The sequence below is a fragment of the Phyllobates terribilis genome, unplaced genomic scaffold (assembly GCF_046119375.1).
Source record: "Phyllobates terribilis strain yellow unplaced genomic scaffold, ASM4611937v1 Scaffold_1__5_contigs__length_1240528914, whole genome shotgun sequence".
Classification (NCBI taxonomy): domain Eukaryota; kingdom Metazoa; phylum Chordata; class Amphibia; order Anura; family Dendrobatidae; genus Phyllobates; species Phyllobates terribilis.
Genome location: NW_027362761.1, coordinates 734,832,835 through 734,855,889, shown reverse-complemented (window position 1 = coordinate 734,855,889; position 23,055 = coordinate 734,832,835). Strand labels below are relative to the sequence as shown.

Below are 23,055 nucleotides of genomic sequence, written 5' to 3'. Positions count from 1 at the left end.
GCATAAACGCTTGGAAAACGCATAGTGGGCACGCAGCCTTATGCAGCATTTTTCCTGCCAAGAGACACGTTTTAATGTACAAATGTCTGCAGCAAATATTTAACTTGTGCACATATCCTTATTCTTTATGATTCACTCTAGTTTTCAAGTCAGTAAAAAACATTGGCTGTTAATGATTTATCGCTAAAACTAAAGTTCCACTCAGGGCTTTTCACTTATATCACTACCAGATAGGTATCAGTACATGTTCCCTGTGTCGGCTAAAATACTTACTGTTGGCTGTCATCTACTGTTTTTGGTGCTGCTTTAGTCCCTCTCTGCTATTGGTTGCTATCCCTGTTAGGGTAAGTTCACACGAACATATAAAAATCATTTAAAGTTTCATCCAGAAAGCCCATGCGATTTTTTTTTCTCACTTGTCATCTGTGTGCAATAAGTTTTTTTTTTCCAGCAGCAGCTATTTATAATTTACAAGACCATTTACAGTTTCCTATTGTGACATCTGTGCCGGCTCCTGTCCCCTCTGGTTCTACTTTGGGCGCTAGGTGGTGCCTCACCTATGTTGCAGGTGGCGCGTGACAGTGTCAGTCCTGTTTTATTCCTGGAAGTTTTGATGCCGCTAGATCAGAGAGCTTAGGGTTAATTGTTTAGTTTTGATCACTCCTTTCTGAGAGTGCTGCCAGCGCTGTCTGCTATTTAAACCCCTGGGTCTCTAACTTCTACTACCAATTTGTGAGTCCTGCTTATCTGACTGTGCTCTTGTACAGACTTTCTGATTTCTAATGGTTTCTGACCTCGGCTTGAATTTTTACCTTCTGCTTTCTTTCTGATTTTGGTCCTGACGTGACCTCTTGACATTGACCCTGAGTGGCGAGCCTTCTTACCTTCACCTTGCTCACATAGGCCACTATGCAAGTCCAGATCCTTAAACAAGAGTTAAAAGGTGAAGGCCACAGCAACTCCTAGGGTCTGTTAAACGGAGTGGCTTGTGCTAAGCCTGTCGTGGAAACTCTATTAGCAGCTGCCAGCCTTCCGCAAATAATGCAACCATGACACCTACAGTGGGGAAAATAAGTATTAGATACACTGCAGATTTTGCAAGTTTTCCCACCTACAAATGGAGAGGTCTGAAATTTTTATCGTAGACCTGTGAGAGACAGAATCTAAAAAAAAAAAACAGAAAATCAAATTGTATGATTTTTAAATAATTAAATTGCATTTTATTGCATGCAATAAGTATTTGATCACCTACTAACCAGCAAGAATTCTGGCTCTCACTGACCTGTTAGTTTTTCTTTAAGAAGCCCTCCTACTCTGCACTCATTACCTCTATTAATTGCACCTGTTTGAACTTGTTACCTGTATAAAAGACACCTTTCCACACAATCAATCACACTCCAACCTCTCCACCATGGCCAAGGCCAAAGAGTTGTCTAAGGACACCAGGGACAAAATTATAGATCTGCACAAGGCTGGGTTTGGCTACAGGACAATAAGCGAGCAGCTTGGTGAGAATGAAACAACTGTTGGCACAACTATTAGAAAATGGAAAAAACACAAGATGACTGTTAATCTTCCTCGGTCTGGGGCTCCATGCAAGATCTTGCCTCATAGGGTAAGGATGATTTTGAGAAAGGTCAGGAATCAGACCTGAAGAGAGCTGGGACCACAGTCTCAAACATTACACTATGCCATCATAGATTGAAATCCTGCAGGGCATGCAAGCTCATGCCAGCACATGTCCAGACCTGTTTGAAGTTTGCCAATGATGATCTGGATGATCCAGAGGAGGCATGGGAGAAGGTCATGTGGTGAGATGAGACCAAAGTAGAACTTGTTGGTATCAACTCCACTCGCCGTGTTTGGAGAAAGAAGAAGTATGAGTACAACCCCAAGAACACCGTCCCAACCGTGAAGCATGGTGGGGTAAACATCATACTTTAGGGGGTGCTTTTCTGCAAAGGGGACAGGACAACTGCACCTTGTGGAAGGGAGGATGGGTGGGGTCATGTATCACGAGATTTTGGCCAACAACCTCTTTCCCTTAGTAAGAGCATTGAAGATGGGTCATGGCTGGGTCTTTCAGCATGACAATGACCCAAAACACACAGCCAGAGCAACTAAGGAGAGGCTCCTTAAGAAGCATTTCAAGGTCCTGGAGTGGCCTAGCCAGTCTACAGACCTGAATCCAATAGAAAATTTTTGGAGGGAGCAGAAACTCAATGTTGTCCAGCGACAGCCCTGAAACCTGAAAGATCTGGCGAAGACCTGTATGGAAGAGTGGGCTAAAATCCCTAACGCGATGTGTGCAAACTTGGTCAAGAGCTACATGAAACGACCTCTGTAATTGCAAACAAAGGTTTTTGTACCAAATATTAAGTTCTGTTTTTCTATTCATTATTTCATGCAATAAAATGCAAGTTAATTATGTAAAACTCATACAATGTAATTTTCTGGATTTTTTTTTTTTAATTTTGTCTCTCACAGGGAAAACTTCCAGAATCGGCAGTGTATCAAACACTTATTTTCCCCACTGTATGTTACAGAATTACAATGTATCCATAACAAATAGATGCATTACTGTGGTTCCTTATGGCATCCAATTTTATTTTCCTTATTTTCTTTATTTTCACATGCAGATTTAGTCAGTGAAAAATAATTGCTCATCTGCCTACTCCATTGAATAACATTGGTCTGAGTACTGGGTTTTTGTTTTTTTTTCGGACCGCAAATACGATTGTATAAATGAGCCCTAATGTAATTCTGAGAGCCCAGTTCTGAGTCTCATAGACTTACATTGAGCAGTGACTTCCGATCTACCCAGCAATTACTGGAGTGCTCCAGCCAGTCACAACTCTGATCACGTGGGCAGAAAAGGACCAGAGCAGTGACCGGAACAGCAGAAGGCGGCGACTGGCCAGTATTTTACTAACGACAGGAAGCATACATTACTACTGATACTTATCCAGTGGTGAAATAAAAAGAAAAAACAGAGTTGTACTTTAATGCTGTGTGCCCATGATAAGTTTTTAGTGAGTTTTTGACGCTGTGTATTTTCACTGCGTCAATAACACAGAATCTTAGGCCACGGTCACACATTGAGTATTTGGTCAGTATTTTACTTCAGTATTTGTAAGCCAAAACCAGGAGTGGGTGATAAATACAGAAGTGGTGACGTGTTTCTATTATACTTTTAAAAGCACGACATACCAATAAGAGACGAAAGCCTGATAAAAAAAACATCTAAAAAAACACTGAAAATAATGCAAGTAACCTAATAGATGCAGAAATTCTGCAACATCAATAATTCACCAAAAAGCTCATTGTGGGAATGTAGCCAAACTTGGCAAACCTGAAAACCACTGGTACACTTGGGGCTATACTGGTACCCCCTGCCAACATATTATCTAAATCACAATAAAAATAGTCAGAGCACTGACAGAAGTCTTGTCATGTCACTAGTTAGTTTTTGATTAATTAAAAATTAAAATAGCGCCTCAGCTGTATGTATAGATAAATGTCTATATTGCTTATTTTTGAACAATACAAGACGGTCCAGATCTGATAGAAGATAAGCGACTACAAGAAGTACCTAGCAGTGGCATGGCACCTATTAAGCCACGGCCACACTATCAGTATTTGGTCAGTATTTTTTCTCAGGAGTGGGAGCCAAAACCTGGAACAATCAGAGAAAAGGTATAATAGAAACAAGTCACCAATTCTGCATTTATCACCCACTCCTGGTTTTGGCTCCCACTCCTGAGAAACAATACTGATCAAATACTGATAGTGGGGCCATGGCCATAGGCTGTATTTCATTAGTATTTGCCAAAACCCGAAATGTCTCCAAAACACGAAACAGGTGGTAATCTTTCCATTGTCATTTTTCTCGCTACGTTTCACTCCTGGTTTTGGCATACAAGCACTAATGCAAAATACTGACCAAATACTGGGGTGTTAATAAGCCCTTAAACATACACAGTGGAGTGTGTATGAGCATGAAGACTTAAAGTTCTCCGGGATGTTCTCAGGGTAGATAGCTGTTGGCTAAGTGTGTAGCCAAAAGTATGTTGCAGTACTAATCCTAAAGTCCTTGGTATATACCACTAAGCACATTGTGAGTTGTCATAGATCTATCATGCCCGATAGGGCTTTCTCTTACATTTGCTGCATCATTTGGGTATGTCAGTGTCAGTGTATTGAGTTATTTTTTTTTAACCTACTTGATCCTTTGATCAGCATGTATGTTCTGCAGTAAATATTCTGTAATATTGAGGTAGTGTTTGTGCATGTTACTAGAGCTTGCTTCCTTCCAGAACAAATTGCCATTGAAGGGGCTATCCAGTGAAAACACAAGGAATGAATTGTGCGGAGGTTGAGCATGTGCACTGCTGCTCCATTCTAACAGGGGTCCTGTCGATTAGGCCACGGCCCCACTATCAGTATTTTATATTCAATCTGTTTTATTAAACACCAATTAAGCATTCATTATTAATCATTTTACATTTTGCAAATCAAGAAAAATCTATTGTATTCGATGTTGAAGAAAATATAACAAAATAGAAATATAGAAAAATGTCCAAATTTCAAATGGGGTCACTTTTTTTTAAATATCAATTTAAATGGTAGTATATTGAACCATATAATGTTGTAAGATAACCGCCTATAAGAAAATCATATATGCTGAGGAAAATTCAACATTGTATCTGAAAATCCCATATAAAAAAAAGAAAGAAAAGAATAGAAAAAAGAGAGAAGAAAAGAAAACGCAAAGGGTCTAAGGGTGGGATGGGGGTCCTTATGCCCGTGTGACTAATTATGGACACAATCACTGGTATCTGTTGAAACTATTAGAATAGGTTATGAAAATCAGGTGAGTCCTGGAACAGAATCCATCTGCTCCAAACCCTTCTGAATTCATCATTGGTTCCTTTACATTCTGCAGACAACTCTTCCATTCTACATAGATTCACCATTTCCTTGTACCAATCTAGTATGTTAGGGTTTCTTTTAAGTTTCCAAAACCGTGGAATTACCGTCCGTGCCGCTATTAAGCAAAATCGAAGTAAATCCTTCTTTTGTACACCTATTGAGGAAGGGAGGATTGACAGAAGGGCTATTTCAGGAGATCCCAATACTCTGTTTCCTGTGATACGTTGGTAATTGTCAAAATGGTTTAATTTTAGAACACTCCCACCATATATGAATCATAGAACCCACTTCACTTTCACATCTCCAACATGTTGTCGAAGCTGTAGGGAACATTGCATGTAGTTTAGATGGGTAGTGATACCATCGTGTAAGTATTTTATAGTTCTTTTCTTGTGCAGTCCCTGCATTAGAAAGCTTATGTGTGAAGAGGAAGCCTTTTGCCCACTCAAGAGGGGATAAACTAACCCCCAAATCCCTCTCACATGCTCACTGAAATGCCATTTTCTCCGTTCCCTCCTCTCTGCCGAATCCCTCATATATCATAGAGACAGCATGAGTCGGACCACTTTCCTGAAGGAACATGTTTTCAAAGAAAGTGTAGCTTGATAATGAATTTACGTTAGGATTGTGTGCTGCTAGAAAGGATCGCATTTACAGATATTCGAACCACCTGATTTTAACATTTGGGGACTTTGATTGTAAAGATACAAAAGTAGGTATCATGCCATTTTCCAAAATCTGAAACAATCGGGTGTCCTCCACTGCCCTCTGACCGAGGAAAGATCCGCGCAAATATCCGGGTAGAAAGGAAGGGTTATAGAATATTGATGTGAGTGGGCTAATAGTTCTACCTGGAAACATCTTTTTCCTCAGAGAGTGCCATGTTTTAAGTGTTTCCACTATCAGTATTTTGTCAATATTCAGTCAGTATTTTTTCTCAGCAGTGGGAGCAAAAACCAGATAAGGAACAATCAGAGAAAAGGTATAATAGAAACAAGTCACCAATTCTGCATTTATCACCCACTCCTGGTTTTGGCTCCCACTCATGAGGAAAAATACTGGCCAAATACTGACCAAATACTGATAGTGAGGCCGTGGCCTTAATGTAGTTTCTAGTGGTCAGACCCCCACCGATCAATAAGTTATCACTTATCCTGTGTATAGGTGATAACTTGTTTTCTCTGCACAAATCCTTTACTCTAGTCCTAAACATAAAATTTTTCATGGCAGATGCCACCAACTTCAATAGCATCAACATATATGTGTACAAGGTACAGGGCCAAGATTTGTCGGCATGTCTCACCAAAGGCACAGGATTTGGGTGCTTGATTTTAATCCTAATTGCTTTCTCTAGTATGAGTGGTGTTAGATGTGCAAAGTTGGGACTTTTCTCTTTATTGCAGTGATGTTAAACTGTAATACACAGAGGGCCAAGATTAAAAACTTGGACAAAGTCGCGGGCCAACCTTGATATTTATTAAAAAAAAATGTCTACAATTGAGGAAGTTTTTCCTTATCAACAAATATAATGATGAACCTTTTCATATGGAAACAAACTTAAAGGGGTTGTCCCATGAACAAAGTCCATTTTAATTAATAGATCTTAAAATAAAATAAACACATAATCATAAATGGGGTATACTAGAATAATATGATATGCAAGAGCAGTAAAAGCATATGGCCCAGTTGGCGAATTTAAATATGTAATAACAAAGGATAAAAACATTGAATAAACCAGATAATAAAGTACGATGCCAACAAAAGTGCCCACCAAGCACAGTAAGATACCCGGACAGTGAATTGCTCCACAGTACTCTCCACACGCACGGTATGATGACCCTACTGTACCCCCTCCTCACACCCACTCTCCCTGGCAAAATATGGTGACCCCAACACAGTATGATGCCCCAACTGTGATCCCCACACAGCCCTCAAAATGGTATAATGGGCACCACATAGTCCTCCATACTGTATAATGGGCCCCATGTAGTCCTCCTTGCAGAATAATGAGCTCCACATAGTCCTCCATACAGTATAATGGGCCCCACATAGTCCTCCTTACAGTATTATGGGCCCCACATGGTCCTCCATACTGTATAATGGGCCCCACATAGTCCTCCATACAGAATAATGAGCTCCACATAGTCCCCCATACAGTATAATTGGCCCTGCATTGCCTTCTATACAGTATAATAGCCCCACATTGTCCTCCATACAGTATTATGGGCCCTGCAGTGCCCTCCATACAGTATAACAGTCCCACATAGTCCTCCATACAGTAAAATGGGCTCAGCATTGCCTTTCATACATTATAATAGCCTCACATAGTCCTCCATACAGTATAATGGGCCGCATATTACCCTCTATTCAGTATAATGGGTTCCACATAGTCCTCCATATAATATTATAGCCCCATATAGTCCTCCATACAGTATGATGGGCCCTGCATTGACTTCCATACAGTATAATGGCCCCACATAGTCCTCCATACAGAATAATGGGCCCCACATTAAAAAAAATAAATACTCACCTCGCCCTGGTCCCCAGCTCTTCCGGTCTCGGCAGCGAGCGATCTGAAGCTTTGCACTGCTCGGCACAGAGGGTGTGTTGTAGTGACGTCATCGCACCCACTGCGTTGAGGTGCAGACGCAGAGGGAGAGTGATGGAGGAGTGTCAGCTGACGGCTCCCTCTTTCATCATCGCTTTCAACTATATCAGCATCCAGGATGCCGATATAGTTGAAAGTGCGATGCAGAGCAGGGGGCCCGCCTGGCATCGCGGGCCAAATACACTCACCCTGCGAGCCAGAGTTTGACATATGGGGTCTATTGGCAGAGATGCTCAATTGGCTGAGCTGGGCATGCTTGTTTATGGGGAGGAAGTGTGTGTGGCTCATAGTTTTCAGTCGAATAAGTCTGTTTGTCAGATTAAAGTACTTTCTTATGATATTTATAAGCCTCGTGAGATACTTGTCATGTAGCATATATCATCATTCTAGATTTTCTACCGTCCATAAGACTTGTAGTTTATTCTCTTGTTTTTTATTCATTTCCTCTCATATACAATAATATATGTAGTAATTAATCCATTTCATTTTACTCCTGCTGATGCTAATGTTTTTTTTCTTTCTTTTACAGATTAGCTTTATATGTGTATGAATATTTACTACATGTAGGAGCTCAGAAATCCGCACAGACTTTCCTATCAGAGGTAAGAATCCATGTTGCGTAGATCTTTCATGTCATGAGATGGCAAAGCCATTTAGGCAGTTTCAGGTTGCCCGATCTTGAACATTGATCTACATTGTAACACGGTATATCAATATCATCTATAGAAGAACAAAAATTGTTAAACTTCAAGTCCAAAATTGCATGAGGGGCTAAATAAGTACAGAATAGGATAGGGGGACTATCCTCCCTTCTTTGTCTACTCCATGTGGTTTGTTTTTTTTAGGTCCCAGCCAAAATTTGTAAAGAAGCCAGAACAGCAAGTTGCGTAGTTATGTGTTGAATATAGTTTTGTAAAGTATATATTCTGGCTTACTAGGGGAATGATTTTATCCTTCACAACAGACATAGTATGTTACCTAGAAAAACCAAAGACAATAAAAATACCCAAATAACTGGAAGTAAATGGATAGATCACACAGTGCAAAAATAATAATAAATAATAAAGGGTATTTAGTTAACATAATTTTGATCAAAATAATGTAAAAGCCATCCCACCACGTCGCGGTAACCCTTATAGGACAGTCCTAACTCTAATATTAAAAACCTTACCATTTGTCAAGTGGTATGTTACCTGCTACCCTTAGCATTATTTTCAGAAGCGTTGAATGTTCAAGCGCAGCACTATTAACAATATTGTGTAACTCTATGTACCTCTACATATATCACAAAATATATTAGTATATCACAAAAGTGAGTACACGCCTCAGATTTTTGTCAATATTTTATTATATCTTTTCATGGGATAACACTGGAGATATAACATTTTGATAAAATGTAAAGTAGTCAGTGTACAGCTTGTATAAGGCCACAGCCCCACTCTCAGTATTTGGTCAGTATTCGGTCAGTGTTTTTTCTCAGGAGTGGGAGCCAAAACCAGGTGAGGAGCAATCAGCGAAAAGGTATAATAGAAACAAGTCACCAATTCTGAATTTATCACCCACTCCTGGTTTTGGCTCCCATTCCTGAGAAAAAATACTGACCAAATACTGACCAAATACTGAAATAAGTAAAGAAAGGAGCACAAATAGCGCTGTTATCCAATAGACAACAGTAAAGATAAAAGGGAAATTGCTCACCTTTGTGGGTTGTGAAATGCACAACTCATGAGAAAGTGTATGCTGAGGTGCTGCAGCAGGCACAGGTCCCTTGGGATCTTCGAGTAGTTTATTATATAGATGATAAAGGTGCCATTAATAACCACGCTCCTCCAAGAAAAATTATATATATATGCCAGAGATGGATAATGTTCCCGGCATTTATTGGAGATTGTAAAAGTTATAAAAGACTATGCGTTTCGTGGACGTCCCGTCCACTTCTTCAGGTACATAGCTACTAAACTACTGACCAAATACTGACAGTGGGGCCTTGGCCTAACAGTGTAAATTTGGTGTGCCCTCTAAATAATTCGACACACAGCCAGTAATATCCAAAACACAGGCAACAAAAGTGAGTATACACCTAAGTGAAAATGGCCAAATTGTGCTCAATTAGCCATTTTCCCTCCCCCGATGTCATGTGACTCATTAGTGTTACAAGGTCTCAGGTGTGAATGGGGAGCAGGTGTTAAATTTGGTGAAATCGCTCTCACACTCTCTCATACTGGTCACTCGAAGTTCAACATGGCACCTCATGGCAAATAACTCCCTTAGGATCTGAAAAAAATAATCGTTGCTCTACATAAAAAATGAGCTAGGCTATAAGAAGATTGCTGACACCCGGAAACTGAGCTGCAGCACTGTGGCAAAGACCATACAGTGGTTTAACAAGACAGGTTCTAGTCAGAACTGGCCTTGCCATGGTCGACCAAAGAAGTTGAGTGCACGTGCTCAGCGTCATATCCAGAGGTTGACGTTTCAAAATAGACATATGATTGCTGCCAGCATTTCCACAGAAGTTACAGGGGTGGGTGGTCAGCCTGTCAGTGCTCAGACCATACGCCACACACTGCATCAAATTGGTCTGCATGGCTGTCGTCCCAGAAGGAAGCCTCTTCTAAAGATGATGTACAAGAAAACCCACAAACAGTTTGCTGAAGATAAGCAGACTATGGACATGATTTACTGGAACCATGTCCTGTGGTCTGATAAGACCAAGATAAACTTATTTGGTTCAGAAGATGTCAAGTGTGTGTAGTGGCAACCAGATGAGGAGAACAAAGACAAGGTTGTCTTGCCTACAGTCAAGCATGGTGGTGGGAGTGTCATGGCTTGGGGCTGCATGAGTGCTGCCGGCTGTGGAAAACTACAGGTCATTGAGGGAACCATAATCCTCTTCCTTCAGAAACTGGGCCACAGGGCAGTATTCCAACATGATAACCCCACAAACACCTTCAACACGACCACTGCCTTGCTAAAGAAACTGAGGGTAAAGGTGCTGGATTGGCCAAACATGTCTCCAGACCAAAACCCTATTGAGCATCTATGGGGCATTCTCAATTTTACAACACATATTACTCCACAAGTCCATTCAAGTTGCAAATTTGCTCATGAAAAAATGATTGGCTATGGAACAAAAGCAGCAAGAAGCTAACTGTTGCAATCAGTAATGAATAAGGGACTGGTGCATCTTAAAATGGTGCCTACAAAAACTTTGCTGCATCAGTCTCTGCATAACACCTGTCTATAGTTCCCTGGTAATTCACCTCATTTATACACTAGAAAAAGTATATTTCATTCTTAATAGCCTCAGCCAATCACCATCTAAAATATGTGTATGTATAGATATGAAATGCTATTGAATGCATAAGTGATAAGCCTGTCTAAAAATAGGTGTTTTTAAGGCATACATATACTCGTAGGCACAGGGAATTAACCTGATTGTTTAAGGTAGTGCATACCAGAGAGCTGTTGCTGCACGAGAAAAGTCTGGGAGACAGAAATGGGAATTTTTTTACTATGGAGAATGTTAGCCTTACATTATTCGCAGTACGAAGAGCGCAGCTATGGTCATAAGAGAAATAAGGGTCGAGATGTAGGGTAGTTCAGTACCGTAGAGAGTTTTGTGGATGCATGTGATTAGTTTGTGTTCTATTCTGAAGCGTATGGACAACCAGTGCAATGACTGGCGCAAGGTGGAATATAAAAGAAGAACTTGGCACTCAAAATTAGAATAAAGTTCCGTTTTTTATTGAAGCATTCACCAATAAATCAGTTAAACGTTTTCGGTCTCATGGTAGAGCGCAATACACCAGCAATATACCAGCAACGCAGGTTGCAATCGCCAGCGCTACTTTTTTCTGCGGGTTCCACTTCAAGAGCATTCAGTTCTGATGAAGGTCTGCCATGAGACCGAAAACGTTCAACTGATTTATTGGTGAATGCTTCAATAAAAAACTGAACTTTATTCTAATTTTGAGTGCCAAGTTCTTCTGTTATATTACTACTGGGCTGGATACCCTACTTGTGCACCACCAATCACATATAACAAGAGTGCCGTATACTATTTGATGGCACAAGGTGGAGGCATCAGTGTAGCTAGACAGAAAGATAAGCCTAACTTCTGCATTCAGGATATATTTGAGAGGAAGGTCGATTAGTAATGTGTTTCAGTAATTAAAATGAGGATGAATCAGAACAAATATAAGGGTGCATTTACATCGGCTTACTCATTTCCCAATTATTGGCAAGTGTCAACTAGCTGCCATTCACCCGACAAATGAGCAAAATGTTTGTTCGTCGGGTAAATGATTTTTAAGCTTCCTTAAAAAACATTGTTCTCGGCAGCACATCATTCCGTGTAAACAGGACGTGTGCTGCTGAGATCAATGACAGGGTATGTGCACAGAGCGATCTATTACCGATTATTTCGTGAGCATTGGAGGTGCTGTCAACTTGTCTAAACAAGCTATTATACTACCAACGATCGGCAAACACTTAGCCAATCAGGGCTCATTTAATGGAAAGAATAGACTAATATGAACCTACCCTAACATTTTTAGCAGGTATGATGGTAAGAAAAGGGCGGATTCTGGAAATGTTTTTGAGGTGCATGTGAGATGAGCATGAATATGATTGGATATAGAAGTGAAGGAAGATCTCAGTCAAATATAACTCAAGAAGGTATTAGTGCGTATTAGTAATGGTTGTATCACACATGGAAATGGATATATTAAGTTTAGATAGGTTAATCTAGAATGGAAACAGAAGATTTTTTAGTTTTGGAAAGATTCAGTTCCAGATAGTGAGGACATGGTGTTAAAGACAACAAACCTCCAGTCAGTAATGTTTTGGAGTAGAAGTCAGGAGAAGATGTGTATAAGGCTAAGTGCCCACGATGCAGAAATGCTGCATATTTTTTCCGCATCTCCCTGGCAGGAAAAACGCATGCGGATTTTACATGCATTTTTCCTGCCAGGTAGAAGTTTGTCAAGCGTTTTTGCATGTGTGGCGCCCTGCTGCGCATTGGTGCCACAGAACCCAGAAGGGTGCATGGATGGACTTCTCCACAAGAAGCCCTCACATATTCACACACCTCCACCCTACCACCTCAGACCAGCAGAGGGAGCCCGTTAGGGACATATATAGGGAGGGTGGAGCCAGGCAGCTCAGTGAGTAGTGAGTTGTTAGCTCAGACAGAAGTGAGTCTGTGAGCTGAAAGCGTGCTGACGCTCAGAGAGCAGCGAAGAGGCAGCACGCTGGCTGCCGTGCTTAGGCGAGCCAAGGCCTAAAGCACAAGTGAAAGCCTAGTGAGGGCCTTGAGTGGGCCGAAGGCGAGAGGAGAAGGAAGAAGTAGCGAGGGGGCAGAGGAGCATACCAGGCTCACCCCGAGATATATATACCGGACACTGGGTCCGCGCCTACAGGGACTCTTTACACCCAGTAGGAACAACTGGAACCACTCGAGGACTACAGGTCCCAGGTTCACCAAACGCTGACTACAGTACCAGGGCTAGGAGTCACGGAGGCCCCAGCGTCCAGGGAGAGTGATCTCCCAAGAGAAGGCCCTACCACCTGGTCAGCCGGTGCAAGGAAGAGAGAGAGACAGTAACCAAGCTAGGCCTAGTTCCAGGCAGGCCATAAGCTTAACGAGAAAAGCCACGGATCAGGAGGCCCTATACGCGCTCACTGGGGAGAGTCCAAAAGTGCACCCTTCGCCCGGAGTACCCTGGACCGTGCCTGCATCATCACCAGTAAAGGTACTGAAGCTTACCCCCGTGTGAGTGTCCGTCTTTCCTCCGAGACCGTCCTGCCGCCTCTCCCTAGCATCCACCATTTACCCCTGCGCTGCCCTGGAGCTAGCCCTACCTGTGGAGAGCCACGCCATCCCTGCTGCCGTAACACCAGCTCCAGAGGACTGCTCCGCAGCGGCGGCACCCCTTTTGCCGCATTCCACAGGTGGCGTCACGAACTTTCCAAATCCCCTATAAATTCCCCTTTTTACTGACCGCCCTGGGTCACGGACCGGGCCAGCCACCGTGATATTCCCCCACCAGCATACGCAGAGGCCCGGCTGCCGAGTACCCCACGGCCCAGGGGGCGCGTCACATGCATTTCTGCATGTGGCTTATCAAGCGCTTTTCCAAGCGATTTTAGCATCACAGGAAAGTGCTTGACAACTTGGTCACACTATATAAATCCATGCAACCGGCATGGATTTATATAGTGTGACCAAGTAATAGTTAAAAAAAAGGAATAAGAATGGTAAAAAATAAAGATTATACTTACCTTCCGATAGCCCCCGGTCTTTTCTCTGCTGCGTCTGGTCTCTTGTACTGCGCGCAGTGGTGTGAAAGGATCTTTCATGACGTCATTTAGTCATGTGACAGGTCACGCGACCGCTGACATCAGCGGTTGCGTGACCTGTCACATGACTAAATGACGTCATGGAAGGTCCTTTTAGACCATCGCGAGCTGCCCAACACACCGGACGCATCGCTGAGGAGACCGGGGGCCATTGGAAGGTAAGTATAATCTTTATTTTTTATTTTAAATTCTTTTTTTTAACAGGTACCATAGTACCCGGGTCTGGAGGAGAGTCTCCTCTTCTCCAGACCCGGGTACCATCCGCACATTGAATCGCTTAATATCCGCGTGTGCACATGTAGTCATGCGGATATTAAGCGATTCAATGCAAGTCAATGGCGGCAATTATAGTGCGTGTCTGCAAAATTAATGGACATGCTGCGTATTTTTCCGCAATGATATTCCGCAGCGGAAATTTCCACAGCATGTGCACAGCACATGCGGATTATCATCGGGGACCATGGGGCACGTATTACCAAGCGTTTTTTAAGCGTTTTCGCTGCGGAAATTCCGCGGGAAAAACACATAGTGGGCACGCAGCCTACTTGGTTGTCATCAGCAGTCAGAGAAAGAAGAGCCAGTAAATGATACACTGAAGGGGTAGAAGAAGGAGCAGAGAAGCAGGAAAACCAAGAAAAAGCAATATCCTTAAGGCTCATATAGCAGAGAATAGTGAAGAGGAGTTAGTATTTTTCTCAATATAAGTAGTTGCCATAACAAAGTGGTCGAATGGCTAACTGCAAGTGACGCGCCCCCAGGGCTGTGGGGTACTCTGCAGCCGGGCCCATGGATGCTGGAGGGGGTATGTCACAGTGGCTGGCCCGGCCCGTGGCCCAGGGCGGTCAATCAAAAAGGGGGATTGTAACTTGGATAGAGATAAATAAATAGTTCGTGACGCCACCTGTGGTACCTGGTGAGGTTTACCAGCGCTGCTGCAGACCTCCGGGGGTTGATGGGATGGCAGCTGAGGTGTTTCTGCTCCCCACAGGTGGAGCGGGCCCCCGGGGCAGTGTGGAGTTTGATGGTGGTGATGCTGGGACTTGTAGTGCAGGCGAATGGCGCAGCAGGAGTAACTGACAGAGACAGGGGATTCGCTTCAATACCTTTACTGGTGCGGATGTCAGGTACGGTCCAGGGTACTCAGTAGGATGGGTGCACTTTAGGACTTCTCCCCAGTGAGCGGGTATAAGGCCTCCTGGTCTGTGTCTGCCTCTCTGTATGCTCCTGGCCAGCCTGCAACTGGGCCTAGCTTATGTGTCGTGCTGTTCCTTCACCTGTCGCTCGGTAGTAGGACCTTCTGCTGGTAACCACTCTCCCTGGACGCTGGGGCCTTGTGGTTCCTGGTCCTGTAATGGGTCTAGCTTCAGGTCGTCCAGGGACTTGTAGTCCTCCTGGAATGCCGGTGATCCCTACTGGGTATAAAGGGACCCTGTAGGCGCGGACCCGGTGTCCGGTTTGTATACTGGGGTGAGCTTATGATGCTTCTCTGCCCCCTCAACTCCTCTCTCCTTTCTCCTCTTGCCTTCAGCCACACTCGGGGCCCTCAGAACTCAGCAGCGGACGCGCTGCGTCTTCGCTGCTCTCAGTGTCAGCACGCTCTGAGACTCTCTGACTCTGTCTGACTCACAACTCACTGAACTGCCTGGCTCCACCCTCCATATATATATCCCTATCAGGGCTCCCTCTGGTGCTATGAGGTGGAAGGGTGGAGGTGTTTGTATGTAGTGAGGGCCTCTTGTGGAGAAGTCCGTCCATGCACCCTGGGTCCTGTGGTACCTGTGCGCAGCAGGGTGCCACATTCCCCCCTAGTACAATTCAGTACTCCTGGACTGAAGCATTTTGTAACAGGTTACAACAATAATAACAATTATAATAATAACAACAAGTATCATAACATTAATAAAGTTACAGTAAGTCCCGTAACCAGGTGTCCATTTCACCGATGAAAGAACATGAGGGACCCACCTGAAAACCTTCAACGTAGGCCCTGGGCGTGGCTACAGGGCATAAGTGATCCAGGTGCTGGACCATGTCTTCGGCCACGCCAAACGGGTTTTTGTTCTGTGGTCAATTAACGGGCACTTTGATAAGTGCAACTATTTACAAGTAAAGTTTTTGGCTGCTCACAGTCCTCAGCTTACGAGTCTTTATACCCTTACGGGTAACTAAATGCACATATATTTTCAGTTTTTCAGTTTACATAATAAACAATATGTAATACCCTACTGGGTAACTATTTACAATGGTAGGCTCTTTGTGCTTATTCCCTAAGCCTGGCAGGGATTTGTCCTTGTGTGCTGCGTGTTGACCTACGTAGCACTGGGGTGTTACTAGTGTCTGTGCGTACCCTTTCTGTTAATCTAGCAGGTGTACGTGCTGGTAGATTGTAGAACTGCCTTAATCTCTCTATGGGACTGGCAAGTACACTGTCCACTGGGCCTGCAGGCTCTGCTTCAACGGGTGATTCTCCTCTTACTGGGGATTCTTCCTGTTCCTGAGCAGGCTCTTCCAGGGCACTTACAGGTTCTTCTGGTTGTTGATAGAAGTGTATCACCGGTATTATAACTGCTCCATCAAGTTGAGGCCAGTCCGCAGGGAAATCTCCTAGAACTGTGTGAAGCATTTCTTCCTTGGGTTCTTCCGGTGCTATAGGAGGTACTTCTTGCTCTGTCGTCTTCAGTAGACTTGGGCACACTTTCAGATGGTCTCTTGAGACTGTTGCAGTTGTTTTACCTCCATCTTTGCTAATCAGGCAAGTTTTATTGTTATCAAACTTGGAGTTCAACACTGTGTAGGGCTCTCTTTCCCACTGGTCATCGAGCTTGTGACTTCTTCTCTTCCACTTTAGCACTATCTCTCCAGGTGCCAATGGTTCTGCTGGGACATGTTTATTGTACTGCTCTTCTTGCCTTTCCTTTACTCTGTTCAGACTGTCTTCGACACAGGCCTGTACTCTCCTGTACCGCTCTTGCTGATTTGTATCCCAGTCTTCAGTGGACATATCTGCTTCAGGTTCTACCACTCCGAGTTCCAGGTCCATGGGCAACTTTCCGGGTCTTGCTCTCATGAGGTACGCTGGGGTACAATTTGTAGAACTCACAGGTATGTGGTTGTACAGATCTACCAGGTCAGGTAGTTTGTCTGGCCACTGGTTTCTTTCTTCCAAGGGTAAGGTTTTCAGCAGGTCTATGATGATGTTGTTCATTTTCTCACACAAACCATTAGTCTGAGGGTGATACGGCGTAGTCCGGATCTTCTTGCATCCGTACAGATGACAGAATTCTTTAAACAGCTCGGCTTCTAAAGCAGGGCCTTGATCCATCAGCACTTTATCCGGGTATCCATGGGGCCTGCAGAAGTATGCTTGGAACGTTCTTGCTGCAGTCTCTGCTGTCAGATCCTTGACAGGGGCTACCACCAGGAACCGGGAATAGTGATCCACCATGGTCAGGGCATAGGAGTAGCCTGACCTGCTGGGTGACAGCTTGACGTGATCCAGAGCGACGATCTCCAGGGGCTGGGTTGTCTTGATGGACTGCAAGGGTGCTTTCTGGCTGCCATAGTCTTTTCTTATGAGGCTACAGGGCCCACAATTCCGGCACCACCTCTCTATGGAGCTCCGCATTCCAACCCAGTAGAACCGGTCCTTCAGCAGGGTTTCCAGCTTCTTCCAGCCAAAGTGACCTGCTTGATCGTGGTAGGCCTCCAACACCATCTGGATATCCATTCTGGGTACAACAATCTGCCACACCATTTCATGGGTCTTGGGGTTGACATATCTTCTGCACAGCTTCTCTCTATAGATGAACAGCCGGCTTCTCTCATTCCACAGTTGCTTGGCTTGTGGAGGAGCATCCTTCTCCAGGTGAGAACCTTCCTGGGTGATCAGTCTTTTGATAAGGCTGACAACCGGGTCACTGTCCTGGGTCTCCTTCCAACTGAGGTGGGGTAGAGAATTCAGCGTCCTTCCCTGACGTCTTCTGGTGACGTGTTGCTCATGGACCACTCCACTTCGGTGGAAAGCAGGTAGTTCAACTTCCTCTAAATCATCCACTTCATCCTCGGTGTCTGACTGGTGAGGCATCCTTGACAGGGCATCAGCATTGGTGTTCTTGTGACCTACCCGGTACTTGATGGTGAACTGATAATTTGACAGCCTGGCCACCCAACACTGTTCCATGGCTCCCAACCTGGCTGTCTCCAGGTGTGTCAAGGGATTGTTGTCAGTAAAGGCTGTGAATTTCGTTGAGGCTAGGTAATGCTTGAACCTTTCAGTGATAGCCCAGACAAAGGCCAGGAACTCCAGCTTGAAGGAGCTATAGTTCTCCGGGTTCCTCTCGGTAGGGCGTAGCTTCCTGCTGGCATACACAATTACCTTCTCTCTTTCATTTTGCTTCTGGGACAACACAGCTCCCAGTCCCTCGTTGCTGGCGTCGGTGTACAGCAGGAAAGGCTGGCTGTAGTCAGGGTAAGCCAGGATTTCTTCACCAGTCAGGATTTCCTTCATTACTGCAAAGGATTCGGCCTGTTCTTTGCCCCACTGGAATGGGGGACTCTTTCCTCTTTTGGACTGTCCTACCAGGAGGTCTTGTAGAGGTGCTACCTTTTTGGTATAGTTCTTTATGAACCTCCTGTAGTACCCGACCAGTCCCAGGAATTGCCGTACTTCTTTGATGCTTCTCGGCTCAGGCCACTTCTGGATGGCAGTGACCTTCTCCGGGTCCGGTGCTACTCCCTCTGAGCTGACCACGTGCCCCAGGTACTGAACCTTCTGCTTGAGCAATTAGCATTTAGAAGGCTTTAGTTTCATCCCATACCGGGACAATGCTTCAAATACCTCTGCCAGGTGCTTCAGATGGTCCTCATACGTCCTCGAGTACACGATAACGTCATCCAGGTACAGCAGCACTGTCTCGAAGTTCCGATGTCCCAAGCAACACTCCATCAGCCTCTGGAACGTTCCGGGTGCATTGCAGAGTCCAAATGGCATACTGTTGAACTCGCACAGTCCCATTGGAGTGGTGAAGGCCGTCTTCTCCCGGTCTTCCTCAGCAACAGAAACTTGCCAGTACCCGCTAGTGAGATCCAGTGTAGAGAAGTAATTGGCAGATTTTAGTGCAGCCAGGGATTCCTCTATACGGGGCAAAGGGTATGCATCTTTATATGTTATGCGATTAATCTGTCTATAATCTACACACATCCTCATGCTACCGTCCTTTTTCCTGACCAGGACCAGGGGAGCTGCCCAAGGGCTACAGCTATCCCTTACTATCCCTGCCTTTTTCATGTCGTGTAACATTTCCTTGGCTTTCTGATAATGTGCTGGTGGTATGGATCGGTAACGCTCCTTAATGGGTGGATGGTTACCGGTGGGTATGTGGTGTTGTACCCCTTTAACCCTACCAAAGTCAACTGGGTGTTTACTAAACACTTGTTCATATTCCTGAACCACTCTGTAAACACCGTGTTTCTGATGGACAGGAGTGGCGTCAGTCCCAACATGGAGCTGTTGACACCAATCCTCCAGCTGAGCTTCGGAGTCATTGTCCTCCACTGTATCTGGTGGGGTCAAGGATTCCACTGTGTGTATGGCATCATCATTCACAATATACAATCTGGCAACAGTGGCGTATCTTGGTAATTTAACTTCCTCCTCCCCACAATTTAGGAGACGTATGAGTACCCTCCCATTGCGTACATCAACTACCCCTCTAGCAGTTAAGAGTGTAGGTCTGTGCTCCGAGCTAATGGGCTCCACTACCGCCTGGTAGTTCTGTCACTTGAGACCTATTGCTGCCCTACACCAAATCAGCATCTCACTCATTGGGGGAATCACAATGGGTATCGGGTCTGTCACCCGTACATTACCAATCTCACCACCTGTTAGCTTTACCTGTTGCTGGTACAGGAGGGCTCGAATCTCTCTCTGGAGCACCTTCCTCTGCCCTAGTTTGGCAGTGTCAGCAATCTGTTGGAGTAAAAACAACACTTCTCCCAAACAGTTACCAACAATATTTGTACCAAGTATCATATACAAGTCTGTATCACCAGGGTTAGATTCCACTACAATCAGTCTTTGGTACTTTAGTTCTCCCCACCTTCACTGTCACATCCTTAACCCCTACTAGGTTAAGAGGAAGGCCGTTAGAGGCATACACAGAGAGGTTCGGGGCTGGCGGGTGCAGTTCATCTATGGACCAGTACCTTTTGTAGAGGACATCAGGTATGATGGTTACCTGTGAGCCGGTGTCCAGTAATGCAGGTGTTGCTATGCCGTCCAGCACGATGGACAAGAAAGGCCTTCCTCCTACGAACCGATGGTACCAGCTTGATGGGCCTGGTTGATTTACTCCTGGGTGTCGGCCCTCGGCCCCAGGGTTTGCCCGTTTAAAGGACAGTTCCGCGCTGTGTGGCCTGCCTTGTGGCAACGGTAGCAGATGAAGTCTCCTGGAGGGCGACGTTGGTCGATGGTCCTCTCACGGGGTGGCGTTGTCCTCCTCCGGGGTGGCGTTGTCCTCCTCCGGGGTGGCATTGTCCTCCTTCTTCTCCTCATCCAGGGGACATCCTCAGGGCTGTCGGCGAGTAGGATCCTTCCTTCCGGCTCGGGCTCTGCCTGTAGCTGCAGGGTGCTCAGGACAGTGGCCAGGGTTTTACTCAGCTGACGCACTTCAGAGCGCAGGTTGTCCAACTCGCTAGGGGGCACTGTTTGCATCTTTGTTTCAGCCGTCAATGAAGGAGCCGTGGCCCCACCCTGGTAACGCTGGATAGCAGTCCCTGATGTTTCCAGGGGCTGTAGACCCTTAATAGCCATGTCCTTCAGGGTGTCAAAGGTGGCGTCTGGATGATCTAAAGCCCACCACCGTACAGTTCTGCTCTCCTCCTGGGACCTCAACCCCCGGATGAACTGTTCCGTCAGCATTTTATTCTCATCTTGTATGCTGGCTGGACTAACCTGTTTCAGGACCCGCAGGGCTTCCTGTAAGCGCCAGTCGTAGTCCCGGATACTGTCCTCAGGTTTCTGGACACAGTGGTACAACCTCATCCGGAGATCTGTCTCAGTGCGGTTTTCAAAGACAGTTTGCAGTCTCTTAAGGATAATGGATACTGATTCCTGGTCTGCGGCTGGCTAGGTTTCAACTTCCCGCTCTGCGGCACTAGTCACTTGTTCCAGCACAACAGCGGCTCTCTGCTTACCAGTCATAGAATACATGTCCAGTACACCACATATTTTTCTCTTGAACCCAGACAGGGTGTCTGGTTTGCCATCATACTGGGGAAGCCATTTCGCTCCAGGGATATACGGCAGGGCCATGGGTATCAACAGAGTCACGACCCCTGCTGGTGGGACAGCCACTCTGGCCTGTGCAGCATCGGGCGCAAGTTGGGCATTAGGAGCGTTAACCGGTGCTCCGGCGGCTTGCTGGTCGTCAGCCATGGTTGCGCCCCCCTAGTAAACCGTAGCCTACCTTCTTTACTTGGATCGGGTAGGCCGCAGGTCTCCTTCCAGGACCTTGCGTCTCACTCGCGGCTGACGTCAGAGCGTGCGCTTGACAACGGTCTCCTTCTAGGACCTGACGCTTCCTGGTTCGGCGTCAAGGCGCGAGGCGGAGCCTGGGCTTCCTCTGCCCCTTCAACTCCTCTCTCCTTTCTCCTCTTGCCTTCGGCCACACTCGGGGCCTTCAGAACTCAGCAGCAGACGCGCTGCATCTTCGCTGCTCTCAGCGTCCACACGCTCTCAGACTCTCTGACTCTGTCTGACTCACAACTCACTGAACTGCCTGGCTCCACCCTCCATATATATATCCCTATCAGGGCTCCCTCTGGTGGTATGAGGTGGAAGGGTGGAGGTGTTTGTATGTAGTGAGGGCCTCTTGTGGAGAAGTCCGTCCATGCACCCTGGGTCCTGTGGTACCTGTGCGCAGCAGGGTGCCACACAAGAAACACAGTTGTAGTGGTGTTGCAGAATACCATGTATTGTTATCCGTGGCACATGGAAGAGATTAAGAGCAGACATTCAGGTCACATCCTATCCAGATGTTTAAGATCAGTGCACTAAGCTCTCATTCTGTCCTAAATCCTGCCTTCTGCTTTTGTAGTTTATTTGTTTAAGGCAGTGGAGTTATATAAACTAAAATGTAATTCTTCCCACTGCCAGCCGTTGTGAACCTGCCCTGGTAGATTGCTATGTATGTGTGCTGTATATGATATAAAATATGATGCTGGTAAATAGTGAATCTAGCAAACACATATTATGGCTGCTTACTTTATCTCCATGCAGTCATATATCCTTTTAACAGTATATTGATATAATCTGTACCTGGATTGTAGATTTCTGATTTGATCTATTGTAGTCTGTCAATTTAGGGGAAAAGAAAATACAAATTCTGGAATAAAATCCTTGACTTATTTATCTCACCATTAATTCCACAGTGCTTTACAGACATTATTGGCACTCTCCCCATTGGGGCTCACAATGTAGATTCCCTAACTGTATGTTTTTTTGTAATGTGGGAGAAAACCCATGCAAACACGGGGAGAACATACAAACTCCTTGCAGATGTTGTCCTTGGTGGGATTTGAACCCAGGACCCCAGCACTGCAAGGCTACAGTGCTAACCACTGAGCCACTGTGCTGCCCCATATTTTGATTTAGAAATTTAATGCTGTCTCTTTAGCTCAACGATCCAAGGCCACAGCTTTATCCCCTTAGTAACAGAGCTAATTTTGACCTTAATCAAAAGGCTAAATTTTAGAAATCTGACCACTGTCACTTTATGTGGTAATAACACTGGAACGCTTCAACGGATCCCCCTGATTCTAAGACTGTTTTTTTTCATGACATGTTGCACTTCATGTTAGAGGTAAATTTTGGTCGATATGATTTACGTATATTTATGAAAATATCAAAAATTTGACCAATAAATTGAAAATTTTGCAATTTTCAAACTTTAACTTTTTATGCCCTTGAATCAGATAGTTATACCAACCAAAATAATTAATAAATGACATTATCCATATGTCTACTTTACATCTGCATCATTTTTTAAACATAATTTTTTTTAAGATGTTAGAGAGGTTAAACTTTAGCAGCAATTTCTCATTTTTTTTAACAAATTTACAAAACCTGTTTCTTTAGGGACCTGTTCAGAGTT

General features: G+C 44.8%; 1 protein-coding gene across 1 annotated transcript in view; it reads left to right on the top strand.

Annotated features, from left to right (window-relative positions):
- Positions 1–23,055, top strand: part of SSBP4 (single stranded DNA binding protein 4) — a 510,052-nt gene that overhangs the window by 112,196 nt on the left and 374,801 nt on the right. The window contains exon 2 of the mRNA XM_073686385.1: positions 8,070–8,142. Coding sequence (XP_073542486.1) covers positions 8,070–8,142 — 73 coding nt within the window. The remainder of the gene's footprint in view (positions 1–8,069; positions 8,143–23,055) is intronic.